The 20,375-nt window shown below is 41.1% G+C and overlaps 1 protein-coding gene across 2 annotated transcripts in view; it reads right to left on the minus strand.

The window, feature by feature from the left end:
- Window positions 1-20,375, minus strand: part of bach2b (BACH transcriptional regulator 2b) — a 267,716-nt gene that overhangs the window by 13,599 nt on the left and 233,742 nt on the right. For both annotated transcript variants that reach the window (XM_080192633.1, XM_080192632.1), the window contains 2 exons: window positions 11,726-13,264; window positions 2,285-2,491 (listed from right to left, as the gene is read on the minus strand). In XM_080192633.1, the coding sequence (XP_080048759.1) occupies window positions 2,285-2,491; window positions 11,726-13,264 (1,746 nt within the window). The remainder of the gene's footprint in view (window positions 1-2,284; window positions 2,492-11,725; window positions 13,265-20,375) is intronic.

Consider the following 20,375-nt stretch of genomic DNA (forward strand, 5'->3'; position numbering starts at 1 on the left):
CAAACCAGAAATTTGCTACATAATTATGCTGATTAATATGAAATTAGATTCTTTTAAAATCTGACATCTAACTGATTGAGGTAGTTGACCTAACGTGATCAAACTGAGCACAAACTATGGAGTCAGTTTTAACCGTAGCTGCCCAGCAGAAAGGGGGGTAGTTAAAAATGAGCAGATTACCTATCAACTCAGAGCTGAGTATTTGAAACAGGCCCGAGCAAGGAGAGCAGCTGTAGTTTTCTCGCTTGGCAGAAGCAGGCTTGAATACAGAAACAGCCCTTCTGGTAAATGTAAAGCTTTTCATTGTGGGATCAGGAACAGCAGATTTCCCCTGGGCCCTCCAATGAAAATCACATCTTCCTGCCCAAGACTTCCATTCCACTTTCCCCATATTTGAAAGCTTGCCAAAAGCCAACACCAAGTAACTCTCCAGAAAGATGGCTAAAAGCCAAAGGGTTGACCAATCTTCACCTTCCAACAGCTTCTCAGTATCCTTTTCATGTCTATTCCAGACAGAAAAAAGGACAGGAGGCTTTTAAGTGAAGCGTGAGATTTGTATGTTAATATGGCCCCCTTGCTGTCGCCACCAATATAAAATGCCACTACTAATTAACCCTTGTATAATACTGCACTAAAAGTAGGCGCAAACATATTTTTAAATTATACGAAAATATATGGCTTAATAGAAAGTAAATTTGTTGATGTTAAATAGAAAACTGAGATGCCATAAGAGCTAAGCAGTTAAATATTGGCAATCATTTGTATTTTAAAGAATTGAAGTGTGAACATTCACCTCAGCTTCTATCAGGTCAAGCACTAGACAGCACTTTAAGAGGGGGAGGAGATGGGGAGTTTAAATTCTCTGGCTTTCACATTGGTCTAACTACATCCCAGTTACAATTTGTAAATTATAATTTTAAGCAATCTAAACCATCTTCTCAAGAGCAACCAGAGATGGGCAATAAATGCTGGCCTAGCCAGTGATGCCCACACCTTGTGAATGAATTTAAATAAAGCTATTTCTTTGCTAACAATTATATTGTGAACCTATTCCCGTGATTGCATGATGCAAACGTCTCACTAGGCCAGTGTTGTTGATGTCAGAGAGATGAAAATAACTATCTCAGCAATGCAGTGCAGCAAACAATTTGCTGGCTCCCACCCATCAGAGCTGGTATTTGTCATACACCTTCAAGCTGATATCTTTGCTTGGATTGATGCACTAAGGAAAGTATGTTGTCAGAAACTAAACCCTACCAACAGCATGAAAGGCAACAGAAAGACAAAATTAGAAGCATCCACTTATGAACATTTTGTTTAACATACAAGGTGGATTTCATTGTGGTACAGCTTGTGAATAGAGTGGTTGAGATGGTTTTGCTGCTAATGTGTTTAACCTGCCTTTATCTTTAAGGCCTTTCAATGATTTCTGTGCGCCTCCTGTAGACATCAGCCAATGAATGCTGCTGCTGTGAGGAGTCTAAGTGGCAGTTGTTTATATATGATCAAATCCTTGTCTTAGGGAGAAGCCAGATCATCAAAGCTGGAAAAAAACCAGCAGGTAATGATTGGTTTTCTTTTGCTCTTTAAGCATCTTTTTAAACATTGTAAAATTTTCTATTACCTAATGAATATTACATCTGAACCAAACTGTGTGTGTGCGTGAGATGGTCTCCAATTAAAGGTATTAAGGTAAGACAGATGTGCAACATGCGAAAGCTTCTCATATATTGTTAATAAATCTATTCCAAGGTTTATAGCCTAAGGCATGATCTCTGGTAAGTTTAATCTAAAATCCTCTTTAAGCAAGTGATACATTCAGTAGCTCACTAGTTCATAAGAAAGAAACAATTGTATGGGTAATGAATCCATGGAAAATATCTAACATTCCAATAATGTAACAGTGCATCTACCTACTTACTATGATCAACTGTTCTGGAAATACAGGAAGATTATCCAATATAAAATATAATAATTTATTAAGAGAAACCTTTGTCTTCCTTAATGTCATGACGTCTATTTGTTAAAAATATATCCCGAGGTTAAGTAGAAATCTGTTCTTCTTGAGGACATCCTTAGGTTAATTCAAAGTCAACTCTTTTTTTGTTGATTATTAGCAAGGTGCAAATCCCTGGTTGATTCCGAACGTCAGAAATTTAAGGAAATAAGATTTTTATTAAAAAAGAGAGATTGCTTTACTTTCGTAACTGGGTTTGAGGCTGGCAGAAAACAGGCACTTGTAAAATTGGATTACAAACAGATGGAGGGTTGGCAGTCTACTCACCAACTTTTGAATTTCACATTCCAAGTTCTGAATACAATCCAGTTTTCTCTTCCTGCAGCGCTGGGCTGCAATCCGATTCTTGCTGCGCCTGCGGACATCGTGAATAAACTCTAGCTGCTCAGAGGTTAACTTGTGCATCTTGACCATCATTTGGAAATCATTCCTTGGAAGATCTGTGATTTGATCGATTGGAAAGGGAAGTTTGACCTGTAAGACAAGATAAAGGGAATCAATCAGTTGGTACATCGGGACAGGAGAATTCTAACTACCTTATCAGCAGGAGCCCAGTTCAAAAATGTAGTTAATTGGAAAGTGAAATGTGTGTGTAATGATTAATATAACAGAACACAAGGGAATATGCTGGCTTATGTCTGATAAGAGTGAGTTCTATTTCTGCAAAATGTCTAAAAGCTTTGTAAAGTAACATAAAACACAATGCCACACAATTATAGCAAATTACATGAACTAGCAAAGTACTTCAAAGCAGTAAGAATATTATGCTGCATACATGATACTTAACAGAAATGGCAAATCTCTGCAGATCATTCTAATGTGTTTGTACCCAGAGCCCAAACATTTTACAACACAGTTTTCAACCTGCAGGTGGCACCAACAGAATGAGTCATCCTACATCCTGTACAAGAATAACAACAATAGTCGGTCAAAGCATTTTCATCCCTTCAGCACAGCTGTGTTAGCAATCCACGACAAATCACTTTCACTGACACTCTGCAGCAACTGGAAAACATGGTACATAATGGAGAAAGTTATTTGGGAAAGCTCCACATTAAAGCTGCATGTCAATGATTCAGTGGCGAAGGCTATAGCATGGCAGAATAATGTACGTTGGAAAATTTTTCAGCTTAAATTCATTAACAGCTAAAGATTTTTCAAAAATTAAAAAAATCTGCCTGGATAATAATGACAAGCTCACACCATTATTAGAACGTTACAAAATTTGTTTCAGTTTCCTGGCATCCACAGTCTGTTGGGTCTCAATGCAAGTTGGCTCCAGGAAGAATGAGTTATTCTGGTAAAACATTCTAAAAATCTTGAGTCAACACATGCCAAGGTCATGTCTGTGATGGAAAGTGCCCATGTCATCTTGTCTCTGTAATTGTATCCTCCTGTTAGTAATGGTTTCTAGCCACTAAGTCTATTCCATTGAAAAAAAACTCCCTAGCTCCAACCAACTTCTCAAATTGTGGTAATTTTTTCTAAATATAAATCAAAATATTATTTAAAAATTAAAGTCAGTATGTACAGCATCAATAAGCATATCAAACAGTAGCTGCTGTCTAATTCTGGAACAGGATGAGTAGCTTTATTGTAAAACTGAAGGGGATTGCCAAGACCACCGTAAACAGGACACCACTAACAAGGACAAGCATTTTGATTAGGTGACACTAGAGATAGTTTTTAAAAAGTGTGGGGAGAGCTACTTTGAACAGCAAGTTAGAAATTTCAATGAATATTCATTTTAACACAGGGAAAATGCAGGAAGCTACAGCAGATGCAGCATGGTGTATTTAGAGCTTAGGAGGAGGAGGTTAGGTCAGGAGCAAAGGTTGTGGCATAATAATCTACTTAAACCAGGGAAAGAATCACCAAACAAGTTGATAAACTTTTTTATGTACCCTGTCTGTTAGTATGATACTGGATATTAGAAGAGCTTTTCCAGGTATTGGTGCAGTAATTTGTGGCTTTATAGTTCCAACAGTGGGAGATAAATAAAGTACAGTTTTAAGAAAGTAAATGTGACTGGTAAAAGGAATGGGAGACATGAATGCATTAACAACAACTTACATTCCTCTGGTGCCTTTAACATAATAAAATAAAGCATGGAGTGACAGATGGACAGACTCACTCACGCTTGTAAAAAAATTCGGTTTGCCCATCAGCATTAGGAATATAATTGTTGGTCCAGAACGTAGCCAAACTTCCATCTACCAGCACTGACAATGTGATGCTGGAGATTGTTTATAATGTCTCATATCTAAGCTCCACAATCACCAGCAATTTGTCACTTGATGCTGAAATGAACACATACATTGCAAAATCATGTCCAAGCCAAGTGCAGAACAACAGAAATCTGACTGAGAACACCAAGCCGACAGTTGTTGTCACTCTACAGTGATGAGATTTGGACAGCATCTGCTTAGACAATAGACACAGGAGGAAGGGCTGAATAGTTTCACCTTCAGTCTCAGACTTATCTTTGTTATCTCTCAGCAGGACAAGGTCACTAACTCAGAGGTCCTGGAGTGTTCTAAATCTATCAGCATTCACTTATTGATGTAGCAATGATATCAGATGGATGACAGCCGCACATCCAAAGACCTTCTGTGCGGTAAACTGGCCACTGGATCATAACCTTCTAGGCATCTATACCTCAGCTGCAATGACTTCTGCAAGTGAGAAATGAAGATGGCAGACAGCGACACTGAGAATTGGGTGACAGTTGATGATGGCTGTGAGCTCTGGAAACTGACTGTTAGGAAGAGGTAAGCATACACCAATGGCTCAGTTGGCTAAGGAAGATGGCCCAGAGAAAACAGAGGCCAGAGGGTCATGCACCTTCTCAGTCCAAGGTCTTAGAACAAAGAACAATACAGCACAGGAACAAGCCCTTCAGCTCTCCAAGCCTGCACCAATCACATTGTTCTATGGCCACCAAGGGTGAAACGATTAGAATCAAGGACGCTCAAAAGGCCAAAATTAGATGAATGCAGTTATCTTGAAGGGTTGTGGAGCTAACGGAGATTAGAGGGATGGGAAGGAGCTGAACCACGTAGTAATTTGAAAACAAGAACATGAATTCTAAAATTAAGAAATAGCTTGACCTGGAGCCAGCGTAGGCAGAAAACACAGAGATAATAGGTGAATGGGACTTCGTACAAGTTAAGAACGGGCAACAAAGTTTTGGATGGCCTTGAGCTGACAGAGATAGAAAAGGGAAGGTCAGGCAGGAGTGCATTGGAATAATCAGGTTTAGGGGTAACAATGCAAAAAGTATGTTAAGAAAGGGGGGTGATCGGGAAGATCTTGCAAGGATTTATAGATTCAATATCATGAGCATTACAGAGACCTAGGGGAATGATTCCAATCAGTGGGGTACATTTCTGGAAGGCTATAAATTATTTAGAAGTGACTGCATTAGGTAGAAAGGCGATGGTGGACAATATATACAATCTCCAATAAAGGTGCACAAGTGAAAGAGGAATTAATAAAGCAAAGGGTAGACACGGAATCACTTTGAGTAGAATTAATAGATGGTAACAGAGGTAAATGATAAGGATGTTCAAGACACCCCAGGCCTGGGTAAAAGCCTTGATCTGAAAGTTGACGATGAGATAAAAGGAAGGCGAGTTATAAGGGACTAACTATAGTAGTTTGAAATTTCAACTTGCTAGAAATTGAGGGTGACAATATTGTCTCTGATAGTGAAATAAAGAAAGATTTTCCAGAGTTAACAGAAAACTGTTTTATGATTCAACCTGTCAAAGAATCAACAATGGAAGAAAGCATCCAGGATTGCATGAGTAATAGGGATGATCAAATTTCCATCATCTAGTGCCAGACTTTAATGTGCTTTTATGTAATGGTGATCATAAGGCGATCACATTTGACATCATAAGAATTGGAGAAGTTGCTAAATCCAAATTAAAGTGTCAAATTACTTTTTCAGATTTGCAAGTATTCCTAGGTGTGTTAGGGAATACTTAAGAAAGTAGTACTAGCCTCATGGATCTCACACATCCATGAGGCTAGTGCTATTCATTATTACACTATTGCAGATAAGATAGAATTTGAGCAGACTTATAATGTACAGATTATAACACTTAATGCTGCTTTGATGCTTACAGATTTCAATCATAATATTGGTCAAACCTCAAACTTCTAACCAAATTGACCAATCTAGTCAATTCTCAATACTGTTCATTCTTTGGCTAGTCATTTTTCAAGGTCACCAAGCTTTATATAGGGCAAGTAAGTTATTATGGTGTGGCATTCTACGGCAAGATTTGTAGTATTGGTCTGACCACGCAAATTTTAGGGAACTAAGCTATGAGGATTTAGGGCTAAATGTGATGGTAAGCATGCCCAAGTCCTTCTCAATTTTTATGGAGTTGGGCCAGGTTTTCAAGGAGTAGTCGATCACAGAACCTCAGAGGTGTCATAAATCACAGAGTGCATGTGGATAAATTCAATTGTTTCTCATGACCCCCATGCCAAACTATGCCCCCACAATCAACCCCTTTGGCTCCTCATGACTCCCTTGGCAAGTTATGCCTCTTTCTAAAAAAAAAACCACTTTGGCCCCTCATGTCTCCATGGCAAAGTAAGCCAAGCTCTACCCCTCCAGCCAGCCCCTTATGCCAAACTGTGTTACTTCCACATTTCTGATCTATTACAGAAGCAATGAACCCTATACTGACAATACTACAAAACAATAAATGTGTCAATTATCTTGAGCCTTTAAAATTTCAACAGCAGAAAGCACCTGAAACTCTTGGCTTTTTGTAAATAAACATTGTGAAAATTACAGCAGAAATAAGAGAGTCAGTGCTGTCGACCAAGCAATGTTTTCTCTGGTGCTCAGATGTTTTAGTACTCTAATGGAGTCTGATTTCTCAGCCAAAAATACACAGAGAGGCTTGGCTAAGACGCAGAAATGCATTACTCAGTTAAAACTGTGTCAATTGCACAATGAATGAATGTGAATGACTTTTTTTTAAGCTTTCTTTTAAACACATCCTACTACCACCAGGGCTTTCATTGGTTCTGTAGTGGATTTGCAGTATAAAGTGGAACACTGGGCACGGAAATGCCATAGCTTGACATGGAGGCATGAGGGATCATGGGTGTGGGTAAAGGGCATAGCTTGGCATGGGAGCAATAAGGGGTATGATGCTTGCATGCATTCTTGGCATGGAGGCATAATGTGACATGGGGAATGTATGGGGGAGAGAACTAGAGGACCTGATTTTATTCTAACTGGGTGGGTGGAAGGCATTGAGACAAGCATTTTAAATAGCCCGTTCTGACATCTGATAGCCTCTATGACTGCCTCCTACCTTTTTTCGAGGTTGACTGACTCAACTCCAGCTCACACCTGCCCCGTCCCTCCACAATGCTGAGCCCGCCATTTTATTTTATGTTTAACAGAGACAATAGAATATTGTGTGACAAATGGGTCCTGTGCTGACCAGAACATGAAAATGTCGTACCAAGGAAGGTAGCTGCCTAGGGCATGTGAAATAGGATGCAAGTTTGGAGGTAGACTGGAGATCAGTTTTACTTACCTTTCGAGATGGAAGTAAAAAACCTTTGCAAAACTTTGTTCCATGTGCTTGAATGATTGGGTAAAGTTGGAGTGGATTGTAGATGATCTGATAAAGGTACATCTTACTGCTCTATCCGGCCTTTCCAAACTGTATGTTTTATATTCTATTATATATGGCTGTAAACAATTTAATTCAAAGTGGGAAAATGACTCTGTGGTTTCAGGTTATTGGGAAGTCAGCGCAATAAACTTGTGGTAATTAATTCCCATGTTTAGAAGTTACAGGCTATACTAAGGGACAACTTACTGCCAAATTTCTATTGAGTTGCACCGGTTAAGTATCAACTTAGGAAACTTTGGTGGAATGGAAACAAAGATTTGTCTGAACAGTGAACTGCAACTACATTGGGAAAAGCAGCACTTTCTTAATTGCCCATTTTTATGCATTTGCCCTTGTACAATATTTCGGGATTTTAGCAATTTGCATGTAATCAGAAGTTATTCCTGCAATATTTTGGCTTGACCGATGACCAAATTAATGAACCGTTAGGATACAAAACAGCATGAAAAGCAATTTTTGTCCAAATTTCCTAGATTATAAGAACATTTAAACAATTTCAGGTTCAAAGTGGTGCTAGCAGCAGGGCAGATCACTAAAGAACAATTCACTAATATAGATTGATGGATATTTGAAGTTTGCAATGACAGAGCACTCTTATATTAACCACTCTGCTTTGGGAAGTGTTAACGTATATTACTGTGATATGTTCAGATTACTTTTAAAGATAGATCAAATTATTTGATTTCCATCAGCAAAAGCTCTACTTTGTGTTGTTAAAACAGGGTTTGCAATACAATTGGGTATTTAAAAGAATCAAGAATATCATGATCATGGATTAACAATGATAACGAATCAAACATCAAAGCTGGTCACTATACTCATCAGTTATTAATAAACCAATATTGGAATAAAGTAAAATACGGAAAGGAGACTGAGAGACCAATCCCGAATGACACTGCCCAATTCATGAACAGTTTCCTTCCTTTTTCACAGTGTATTGTGTTCAACCTTGCTAGCTGCTATTTTTGATAGCTCATTCTCCTCTCTCTGCCTACTGACATTCATTGTGTTTATTTATAGTGCAACGGAAATAATGACTTTCTTGGTTAAAAATGCACGCAAGCATTTAAAAAGACAACTTTGGGCTTTCATTCAGTCTCGGTGAGTTAGCCTGGTAAGAAATGAAGTTTAGGCATGCAAAGTTGATCATGATCCATTCATCATTTTATTAAACTGTGCCAGGTTACGGCTGTTAATTTTCATTTGGCAATTTTATGATTCGACTGTAAATAATAAGTTACGGTAGGTTTTATTCATAGTAATCCTTTCAAAAAAAAGTTCTGCCTTTATAAAATGGTTGGCATAAGTCAAGCAAAATAATAAAAAGAAAATCCCTTTGCAGGAAATCGTCCACAATATAGTGAGAATGGGCAAACAATCTGTTCCCAGACATCTGCCAAAACCGCTCTTTAGCTTATCTCAAGGCAGTGCATACAGGTTGACTAGCCACCCATCTCTTGTTCTGTGAAGCACTGTTTCGCATGAGAACAACACCTGGACGACAGGCTGAAATTAGAAACTGTGAAAGACAGATTTTGCAGTCCCCTGGCTGGTGCCATCCTGAAAATTAAGGGAAAGGATTGAGCCCCTCAATTCTACCATTGCCATTTTGTCAGAGTCTTGAGAACAATGCCAACGCTAATGTAGTTGTTTAAATAAGATTCTATGAAGGAGAAACTAGCTGGTGATCCAATCTAGAGGGCAAAGGTTCCTTCATGCTTCACAAAAATAACCTGCACTGTTGCTACACTGGTCATTCTCATTCACTCGAATGGGCCAGGAAATGGCAAATGGAATTTAATGTTGGCAAGTGCGAGGTGGTCCACTTTGGCAGGAATAATGGTAGGAAGGACTATTACTTACGTGGCGAAAAACTGCAGCAGGTGACGGTGCAGAGGGACCTCGGGGTCCTTGTGCATGAGTCGCAAAAACCCAGCCTGCAGATGCAGCAGGTGGTCAGGAAGGCGAATGGGATGCTGGCCTTCATAGCGAGGGGGATTGAATATAAAAGTAGGGAGGTCTTGCTGCAGCTGTATAGGGCACTGGTGAGGCCGCAGCTGGAGTACTGTGCGCAGTTTTGGTCGCCGCACTTACGCAAGGATATTTTGGCCTTGGAGGGAGTGCAAAGGAGGTTTACTAGGCTGATGCCGAAGTTGAGGGGGTTGAGCTATGAGGAGAGACTGAATAAACTAGGCTTGTACTTGTTAGAGTTTAGGAGAATGAGGGGAGATCTCATTGAGACGTATAAGATGATGAATGGGATGGACAGGATAGAGGTGGAGAGGCTCTTCCCACTCAGAAAGGACAGTAGGACTAGGGGGCACAGCCTCAAGATAAAGGGGGGGTGGTTTAGAACGGAGTTGAGGAGGAACTTCTTCACTCAAAGGGTGGTGAATCTCTGGAATTCTCTGCCCGTTGAAGTGGTGGAGGCTGCCTCGTTAAATATTTTTAAGACACGGGTTGATGGGTTTTTGATAAGCGAGGGGATTAAGGGCTATGGGGAGAGGGCGGGAATGTGGAACTGAGACACGACAGATCAACCATGATCTTATTGAATGGCGGGGCAGGCTCGAAGGGCTGGATGGCCTACTCCTGCTCCTATTTCTTATGTTCTTATGTTCTCCTACATTACAATGACAATGACTGCACATCCAAATTATTTCACTGGCAAGAGCAAAGTAAGGGTATGAAAAAGGCTACATAAATGCCAGCTCTTACTTTAGGACTATTCATAAAATCCACAGCTTTGAACAAACTTTAGTCAATCCTTCAGCCAGCTGCTTCTTTGGTTTAGTTCAAGTTTTGGCTGATTATATTTCCGTGAAGATCATTAGGATATTCATTTTTACAGAAAAGTCACTTTGAGAATGCATGTTGTTGTTGAAATTGATCTATTTAAGCTTCTTCTGTGGCTTAGTACATTTTCTGATAAGATCTCTTGTAGAGCCCTTGGGATATTTTCTATGTTAATGGCGCTAAATTAATGGAAGTTGAAAAGACAGACATGTTGCTGAATTTAAGATAATCGTTGAGCTCATAATGTGGCCCATTTACTCTTGCTAGAAGTGTCAAAAAATTCAAATGGGGACCCATTCTCTGTAAATAAAAGGCATATGTTCAAGTATTGCGCCTTTAGTTGAATTACCCAGGAGATGGAGAGCTGGATGGAGATTTCCTCTTACTTCCTCCATGGACAACGGAGTTGACTTGCCAATCAATCAGTACCCATTTCTCTTGTAGCATAAATTGTGATTGTTTGAATTGTGGAATTTTTGTGTTTGTCCTGAGAAGTGCAAGATGAAAAACTTCAGCAACTTGTCTCTCTTTTCAGCAACATTCAAGTTTGATATGAGCAAGTGACTGTTTAAACACAAATTGTTAATATGCTTTTCTTTTCATGTAAAAATATCAAGTAGCGGATGTGTATGTAGTGGATTTCCGAAAAATTATTTATTTGACCTTTCCTTGGGGTACGTTGAATAGACTTCTCCCCTTTTCATATAACTTTCATCATCCCCATCCACCCAAAGTGGCACTCTGTAGCCAGCTGCTAGAGCTGCCAAGACTCACCCAGACGTTCCTTTATAGGGTAAAAAACAGCTGTGTGCAATGACATTGTATAAACACCCAATGTGCTTAAAATGGTATGAACATTTAACAAACATGCAGCAACCTCTCCTCACCACATTAATCCTTGTAAAATAAATGGGTTAATGTCTTTGTTAAAATAATGGAGACAGAAATTTAATACGAGTGGCTTTATATGTTTCTAACATAACAGTGAAGGTAATATCATCTATATGATTTTCTCTACTCTCCTGGAAAGCATTCCAAGTTATACTGGATGCTGTCTTGCTCAGATCAGGATTCAAATGTGAGCCCATCATCACTCTGTGATTCTAAATATTGGCATACTGGCCCTTGGCTCCGCAACACAATTCCAAATGCTAGTAGCATTTCCCTTGTGTGACAGTCCTAGGAAAGATGAATTTATAATTGTAAATGCATTTTATTAAAAATATTGCTACTGTACCTCACGTCCTCTCTCTCGAGTTGAGCATGATTCACTGTCCCCTTCTGAAAAGGATCCAGATTCATCACTGGAGTTGGTGCCATAGGACTGCTCACATTTTAATGGTGGTTTACATTGACCGTACATTGCATCTCCCATCATTCCTAATTCTTGTTGCTCTGCGGATAGAAAGCGTGTTCCTTGAGAGCAGGGAGAAGTGGACAACTCAAACTGAGGCAAACTGCAAGGGGAATCACCGCTTCCATCTTCAGGAAAGGAGTAGGAAGAGCAGGAACTCGAGGTCCTGGTCCTGGTCTCAGATGGAGGAGACCGAGGGCACACTTTAATTGGCACTGGGCAGCTGGTTTTACAGGTAGGTCGAATTCTACATGAATTCAACGGCAATAAAGGCTCCATTGAAAGTCTTGTAGAAGCACAAGTCTGTGAACATGGAAGTGACTGGCTAGTACCACTCCACAAACCCTTTGGCACATGTTCAGTAAGTTCATCCTCCAGTGAACTCCCACCAGGATATGAATGTGCAGCAGGAGTGTTCATTGTGTCTAAGGTACCAGAAGAAAATATTACACTTTTTCTGTCCGATTCCAGTTCTTGTTTGCAAATCACTTCACAAGATGGTCCTGTCATTGGAGATCCAACAGTAAAGCTATTGTTGTCTTTCTGAGGTGTGCAGGACAATCCGTAGTTCTCGCTATAAGGCCTGTATTCTGTTTTGAGGTCACCCTGAGTCATTCCCTCTTCCAGGGAACAAGATGTTCTGGCGTCTAAAGGTTGTTGCAGCGGATTTTGTCTCTCAGTAGATTCTACATCATTTTTTTTAGTGAACCTTGAACAAGGAGGCGTTCTACTTTTGGGTCTATCAACACACATTGGACTCATCTGCTTAATATCCATTTCCTTATCTGTAACTGCATGCTCTGTTGCACCAGGTTCAGCTCCAGACAAGCACTGGATAGCCTTCTCTCCTGCAATTTCTGGAGCGTGGGGTTCGATTTTAACCTGTGCCTTTCTATACCCTTGAGTTTGGGTATGGACTGGCCGGTCTTCTTTAAATGTGCTTGGAAAACCTGAGGTACTAGTATGTGGTGTGCTATTGATATGCTTGGTGCAAGCAAGCTGGTACTTCCTGTATTTGGGGCAGCGTCCCATATCATCATTTGATGTAACAGGGATGGATATAACAGCTGGTTCTTTGTCAGACAGTCTGGAAGATGCTTCAAATCCAAGGGTCTCGTTGCAAATTCTTTCCCTGGAACAGGTAATCTTGTGAGTTTCAGACTGCATGTGTTCTTCCTCACCTTCGGAATTTCCATCTTCTTGTGCGTCGGATTGTTGGAAATTTGACATTTTGGTGTAGAGAAAGAAACCGTCCTTTTCGTTAAACAGCTGGGCCTCAAGGAAGCGGAAACAGGAGTCCTCCAGATTGTGCATGTGTAGGATTTCAGCACAGTGCATGACCTCTTGGATGTTGTCTCTGCTGAGCAATAGCTTAGCAGTGTAGGCAAACTGCAACAATGGGCTAAATCCTCTGGCGGTGACCTGCAAAAACAGGGAAATTGCCAGCATTACCATCAGCACTGCTATTATCCAAAACACTTCAAGTGTAGTTAGGTTTTCTGACAGTTCTAATGGTCATTAACAAATACTAAAAAATGCCTGTTAATATTTTATTGGGTCAGCACTGAACATTCCATACTAATATTTACTTTGGAAAGCAGGGCCGCTCACTGCATGTTAGTACGCGACAGGTGAAAGGGCTTTCGCGCCTAAAAATGTTACCTGCATGTCAGCAAAACTGTGCAAAATTCATAAACATGATAACTATTTGAAACACTGCCAGAAAAATAATATTAAAGAGCTGTTTCAGAGCTACAGTAGTCAAAACTGCAATGCACTTAAAAACTGCAGTGCCCTGCAAAAGAACATCATGATGGAAAGTTGTTAACTCCAATCTTAAATAGTTACAGTGTTTCTGAGGAAGTTGCTGAGGGTCTTTGTGAACAAATAAGGTAATAGTGATTTTTCTACAAAACCATCTCTCTCAAAGGAAGGATGATTTTTAGCCTCTTTAACAGGCAAGTCGTTAAACAACTTGTTTTGCCGATTTGATAAAATGTATTTCGTTCAACATTCTGTTTCCTCTCCAAACTCCTTGAATATGTCGGTTCTATCTCCATGTCCAACTCCTTCATAACTTCCTGCTTCAACTCCACCAATCAATTTTTCCTATCCACCTAAATTACTGAAATGGTCTTAACCAGTGTCAGAAATGACATTTTCTGACTGTGACCATGGTACACTATCCCTACAACTCGCCCTCAATCTTCTGCAGACCTTGGCAGGTTAATTACACCATCATCCTCTGACTCTTTTCCTCTATGATTCTATGACTCTTTTCTTCTATAAGAACAGGGGTAGGCCATTCAGCTCCTCGAAGCTCTTCCACCATTCAGTGAGATAATGGCTGATCAGTGCCCTAATTCCATTCACCTGCCTTGGGCCATATTCCTTAATATCTTTGCCTAACAAATTTTTTTCTATCTCAGATTTAAAATTAGCAACAGAACTAGTATCAATTACCATTTGTGGAAGAGAGTTACAAACCTCTACCACCCAGTGTCTGTAGGAGTGCTTTCTAATATCACTCCTGAATGCTATGGCCCTTTTTTTTAAGACTATGCCTCCAAGTTCTGGAATTTCCAACCAGTGGAAATAGTTTGGGTGAGATTTTCTAGCCTCCCAGCCGCGTGCTTCCCACCGGTGGGAGGTGGTGAGTTGTTTGCTAGTGGCACGATTCTCTGGTCCCGCTGCTGTCAATAGAATTTCCACGCTGGCAGGAAACCCGCGAGCAGGGGTTCGCTGCCGGCGGGACTGGAGAATTCCACTGGCATGAATGGCCAGAGAATCCCGGCATTTATCTTTATTTACATAAGAACATAAGAACATAAGAAATAGGAGCAGGAGTAGGCCATCTAGCCCTTCGAGCCTGCCCCGCCATTCAATAAGATCATGGCTGATCTGTCGTGGCTCAGTTCCACTTTCCCGCCCTCTCCCCATAACCCTTAATCCCTTCTCTTATCAAAAACCCATCAACCCGCGTCTTAAAAATATTTACCCTCTCTTTTCCTGTTAATATCTTGAAGACTTCAATCAGATCATCCCTTAATCTTCCAAATTCTAGAGAAAAAAGGCCTAATTTGTATAATCTCTCCTCATAACTTATCCACTGAAGTCCTGGTGGCATTCTTATAAACCTACGTTGTACTTCTTCCAAGGCCAATATATCCTGTCTAAAGGTGTGGTGCTCAGATATGCTCATAGTACTCCAAGTGGGGTCTAACCATGGTTTTGTACGGCCACAGCATAACTTCTATTACCCAAATTACATAAGAACATAAGAAATAGGAGCAGGAGTAGGCCATTTAGTCCTTCGAGCCTGCCCCGCCATTCAATAAGATTATGGCTGATCTGTTGTGGCTCAGTTCCACATTCCCACCCTCTCCCCATAACCCTTAATCCCCTTGCTTATCAAAAACCCATCAACCCGCGTCTTAAAAATATTTAGCGAGGCAGCCTCCACCACTTCAACGGGCAGAGAATTCCAGAGATTCACCACCCTTTGAGTGAAGAAGTTCCTCCTCAACTCCGTTCTAAACCGCACCCCCTTTATCTTGAGGCTGTGCCCCCTAGTCCTACTGTCCTTTCTGAGCGGGAAGAGTCTCTCCACCTTTATCCTATCCATCCCATTCATCATCTTATATGTCTCAATGAGATCTCCCCTCATTCTTCTAAACTCTAACGAGTACAAGCCTAGTTATTCAGCCTCTCCTCATAGCTCAACCCCCTCAACTCCGCTATCAGCCTAGTAAACCTCCTCTGCACTCCCTCCAGGGCCAAAATATCCTTGCGTAAGTACGGCGCCCAAAACTGCACACAGTACTCCAGCTGCGGCCTCACCAATGCCCTATACAGCTGCAGCAAGACCTCCCTACTTTTATATTCAATCCCCCTCGCTATGAAGGCCAGCATCCCATTCGCCTTCCTGACCACCTGCTGCACCTGCAGGCTGGGTTTTGCGACTCATGCGACCCCGAGGTCCCTCTGCACCGTCGCCTGCTGCAGTTTTTCGCCATGTAAGTAATAGTCCTTCCTACCATTATTCCTACCAAAGTGGACCACCTCGCACTTGCCAACATTAAATTCCATTTGCCAGTTCCTGGCCCATTCGCCCAGCCTATCTAGATCCTTCTGCAGACTCTCCACACCCTCCGCACAATTTGCCGTTCCACCAATCTTGGTGTCATCAGCAAATTTCGACACCATACACTCGGTTCCCTCCTCCAGATCATCTATATAAATGGTAAATAGCTGAGGCCCCAGCACCGACCCCTGGGGCACTCCACTAGTCACCAACCGCCAATCCGAATAGCACCCATTAACCCCCACTCTCTGCCTCCTATTTGACAACCAATCCTCTATCCACGCTAACACCCTACCCCCAACTCCGTGCCCCCTTACCTTCTGCAATAACCTCTTGTGAGGTACCTTGTCAAATGCCTTCTGAAAATCAAGAAAGACCACATCCACTGGCTCTCCTCTATCCACCGCCCTAGACACATCTTCATAGAACTCCAATAAATTTGTCAGACACGACTTCCCCTTAACAAAACCGTGCTGCGTCTGCTCTATCAAGCAACTCTGGAATTCTCTGCCCGTTGAAGTGGTGGAGGCTGCCTCGCTAAATATTTTTAAGAAGCGGGTTGATGGGTTTTTGATAAGAGAAGGGATTAAGGGTTATGGGGAGAGGGCGGGAAAGTGGAACTGAGCCACGACAGATCAGCCATGATCTTATTGAATGGCGGGGCAGGCTCGAAGGGCCAGATGGCCTACTCCTGCTCCTATTTCTTATGTTCTTAATTCCCCTCAAGATGCCTCGCTATTTCCTCCTTGATGACGGATTCTAACATTTTACCTACAACAGACGTTAAACTAACCGGCCTATAATTCCCTGCCTTTTGCCTGCCACCCTTCTTAAACAACGGCGTAACATTAGCCATTTTCCAATCTTCCGGCACTTCCCCGGAATCCAGCGACGTTTGGAAAATAACCACCAAGGCATCCACTATCACCTCCGCCATTTCTTTCAGAACCCTCGGATGCATTCCATTTGGTCCTGGGGACTTGTCCACAATCAGTCCCTCCAGTCTGTTAGCCTCGCTTTCTTCCATATTTAGTGATCTCACTGTAGCTAGTGCATCTTTAATAATGGCTTCTCTGCTCCACATTGATACCTCAGGATTCCCTAAAGATCCATCCTTGAACCTTCCTCTCCCTCACCTACATGGTGCTCCTCAATGACATTGCCACAGATATGAAGTCAATTTCCCCATGAACAAATGCTTACATGCCTTATATATATATATATTTCTAGGAGATCTTTATTTGGACACTGAAACATTATTTTCTAGTCTGTTAAGTTACACAGATGGTTTTGGCAATTTTTCAACACAGTCTGATTAACGTAACTTTAGATCATGTAATGTTACATTCACAGTACCACCTGCAGCCTCAATACCTTTGGAATACTTGAAAGTACTCACTGTAATTAATAGAGGATAGAGTGGTTATGCATCTAATACTTTTGAAGAAAATAAAGATTGAATAAGTTGATGGGGGAAACTATCGGGATTGGATTGGAATAGTGTCTGTTTGCAACTGAAAGCAGATGATAATAAATGTGTATGTTCTAACATGTAGCTTTGTTGTGCAAGTTTGATGGGTAGGATCCAGTATGGTTAAATTAAATTATAAAACTGAGAATCAGTTGCAGTATCTGTAAATTAATATAAAATCATATCTACTAATGTAGGAAGTCTGAAATATACGGTCTGCTGATGCCCACAATGGTGTACTGGGAAACACACTGGTGTTTGATGTGAAATCGATTTTCAGCCTGCTAATGGGATGGAGATGAAGCCTGCCTGGAATCTTACCCACCCCCCATGCCTGAGGTCCATCTTCTTTCTTTAATGGTGGGACAGTGATGTTGGGAGCCTTTTAAACGTGGCACCCAGATATCACGGTGGGCTGCGCCCCCTACGCATTGAAGATAGCGCTAAACCCCCAGATGCATAAGTAATGAGACGAAGGCCAGAAGATAAGGCTTGATTTCCCATTAGTCTTCACAGCAGGTACTACACCCTATCCCCATCACCAGCACAGGACTTAGTCTCAGATGGGAGAACTGGTTCCTCTTTTTGCACCCCATTTGGTATACCCTCAAAAGAACCCTAATAAATTTGTGAAACATGATTTCCCTTTTACAAAACCAAGTTGATGTCTTGCTACTACTCCTTAATAGTGGATTTTAGTGTTTTCCCTTTGACAGATGATAGACTAACTGACCTATAATTTCCTGCTTTCAGTCTCCTTTTTTGAATAGTAGTGTCACTTTGGTGGGTTTTCAGTCCACAGGGACCTTTCCAGAATTGACAGAATTTTGGAACAGCAAATCCACCATCTCAGCAGCCAGTTTCTTTAAGACCATAGCATGCAGGCCATCAGGGCTAGGACATTTATCAACCTTTCATGTCATTAATTTTCCTGGTACCTTTTCTCTAGCAATTGTGATTGTATTACGTTTCTCTCTCCTTTTGGTTTGCTACTTTGGAGATGCTTTTTCTGTCTTCTCCTGTGAAGACAAACAGAAGATACATGGGCCAGCTGTTCACGCTGGTGGGATCCTTTGGTCCTGCCGACAGCACACCCCTGCTGCATGTTTTATAGTGGTGAAGGTTAGATTCAATGGGAAATCCCATTAACAGTGGCAAGATCAAAAGATAATGTCACAGGCCAATGGTGAGCTGCCTCCCACTGCTACTTTTTGCACAGTAAATCCCGCCCATGTTCAAAGTCTCCTTGTTTTCCGCTATGAATTCCCAATCTCACGCTGGACGGGACCAATACCCACTTTCAATACTCCTTTCTGGTACAGCTCTTACTGTCTGCTTTTCTGTTTCTTAATAGTTTGCTCTCATATTCTAATTTCTCATTCTTTGTTTTTGTTAAATCATCTTTTGCCAGTTCCTAAATTTTTTTTCAAACATCTGGCCTATCGCTATTTGTAGCATTATATATATTTTCTTTCAATTTGGTACCATCCTTAACTTCTTCAGCGAGCAATAGATCGTGCATTCTTCTTGTGGATTATTCCTATCTCAATGGAATATATCTTTGTTGACAGAAATGTATCTGCCATTGCTTCTCTGGTCACTGTCTGTGTGGAGTTTGCACGTTCTCCCCTGTCTGCGTCAGTTTCCTCCAGGTGCTCCACTTTACTCCCATATTCTGAAAGACGTGCTGGTTAGGTGCATTGACCCAACCAGACGCCGGACTGTGGCGACTAGGGGAATTTCACAGTAACTTCATTAATGTGTTAATGTGAGCCTTACTTGTGACTAATAAATAAACTTTAACTTTTATCTATTTTCCCATTCCCTTTAGTCAACTCACTGTAACTGTCATTATTTAAGTTTAAGACACTAGTTTCAGATTCAAATTTCTCACCATCAAACGAAATGTGAAAGTCTACCATGTCATGACCATTTTTACTCATAGGATGAATTAATCATTTTTCATTACATATTACCAGATCTTACCAACTGTGCACATGTACGCATAAATAAAGATCAACATGGTTACCATAGCATGTGTTCCCAGTATTGAAGTGGCTGGTAGCCACTTTGTAGTTCCTGATATTATGATCAACGTCAGGAACTCAACACATGGCACAGAAGTCTGAAGATTAAACATTTGTCTTTGGGGAAAAAAAAACAACTTCTTGCACCAATTTGTTGCAATACTTTCTCTCTTAGATTTCATTTTCAAACCCTGTTCACCACCACAATAAAAAAGGATTTACTAGTAGAAAGATTAAATTGAGTGACTTAAATAGCTACTGGAAAACTAAGCAACAGAGGAGTTAATGTGTGTTAAAAACAAACAACAGACAAGTCGGTATTCAACCACAACAATGCAACCACGGAACAATTATGCTGGAGACTTAATAAAACCAAAACCTCCATGCCAACCCATGCTCCTCTGCCACTCCATGGTCCTTTATTCAACTCATGTCATGTCAACCCATGTACATCCACCATGACCATACAATTACCACGCTAACTCAGTCAGTATCCACCATGGGCAGACCTCAGGACCCATGCAAAGATTAGGTAAAATAAAGATCACTAAAATGTTTGTTGCAGACTTCACTCACTGACCAGATCAGCACAAATCAACACAGATCAGCACAAATGGATATGATCTGGTGGCCATTACAGAAACGTGGTTGCAGGGTGACAGGGACTGGGAGTTGAATGTCCAGGGGTATCAAGTGTTTAGGAAGGATAGACGGGAGGAAAAAGGGGGTGGGGTAGCTCTGCTGATTAAGGATAATATCAGGGCGGTAGTAAGGGAAGATATAGGCGCCAAAGAGCAGAACGTGGAATCGTTGTGGGTGGAGATAAGGAACAGTAAGGGGAGGAAGACGCTAGTGGGTGTGGTCTATAGGCCCCCAAATAATAACTTGGAGGTGGGGCAGGCTATAAACAAGCAAATAAATGAAGCGTGCAGAAATGGAATGGCGATAATT

Source organism: Carcharhinus amblyrhynchos, chromosome 7 (assembly GCF_965287045.1).
Source record: "Carcharhinus amblyrhynchos chromosome 7, sCarAmb.v2.hapA, whole genome shotgun sequence".
Classification (NCBI taxonomy): Eukaryota; Metazoa; Chordata; class Chondrichthyes; order Carcharhiniformes; family Carcharhinidae; genus Carcharhinus; species Carcharhinus amblyrhynchos.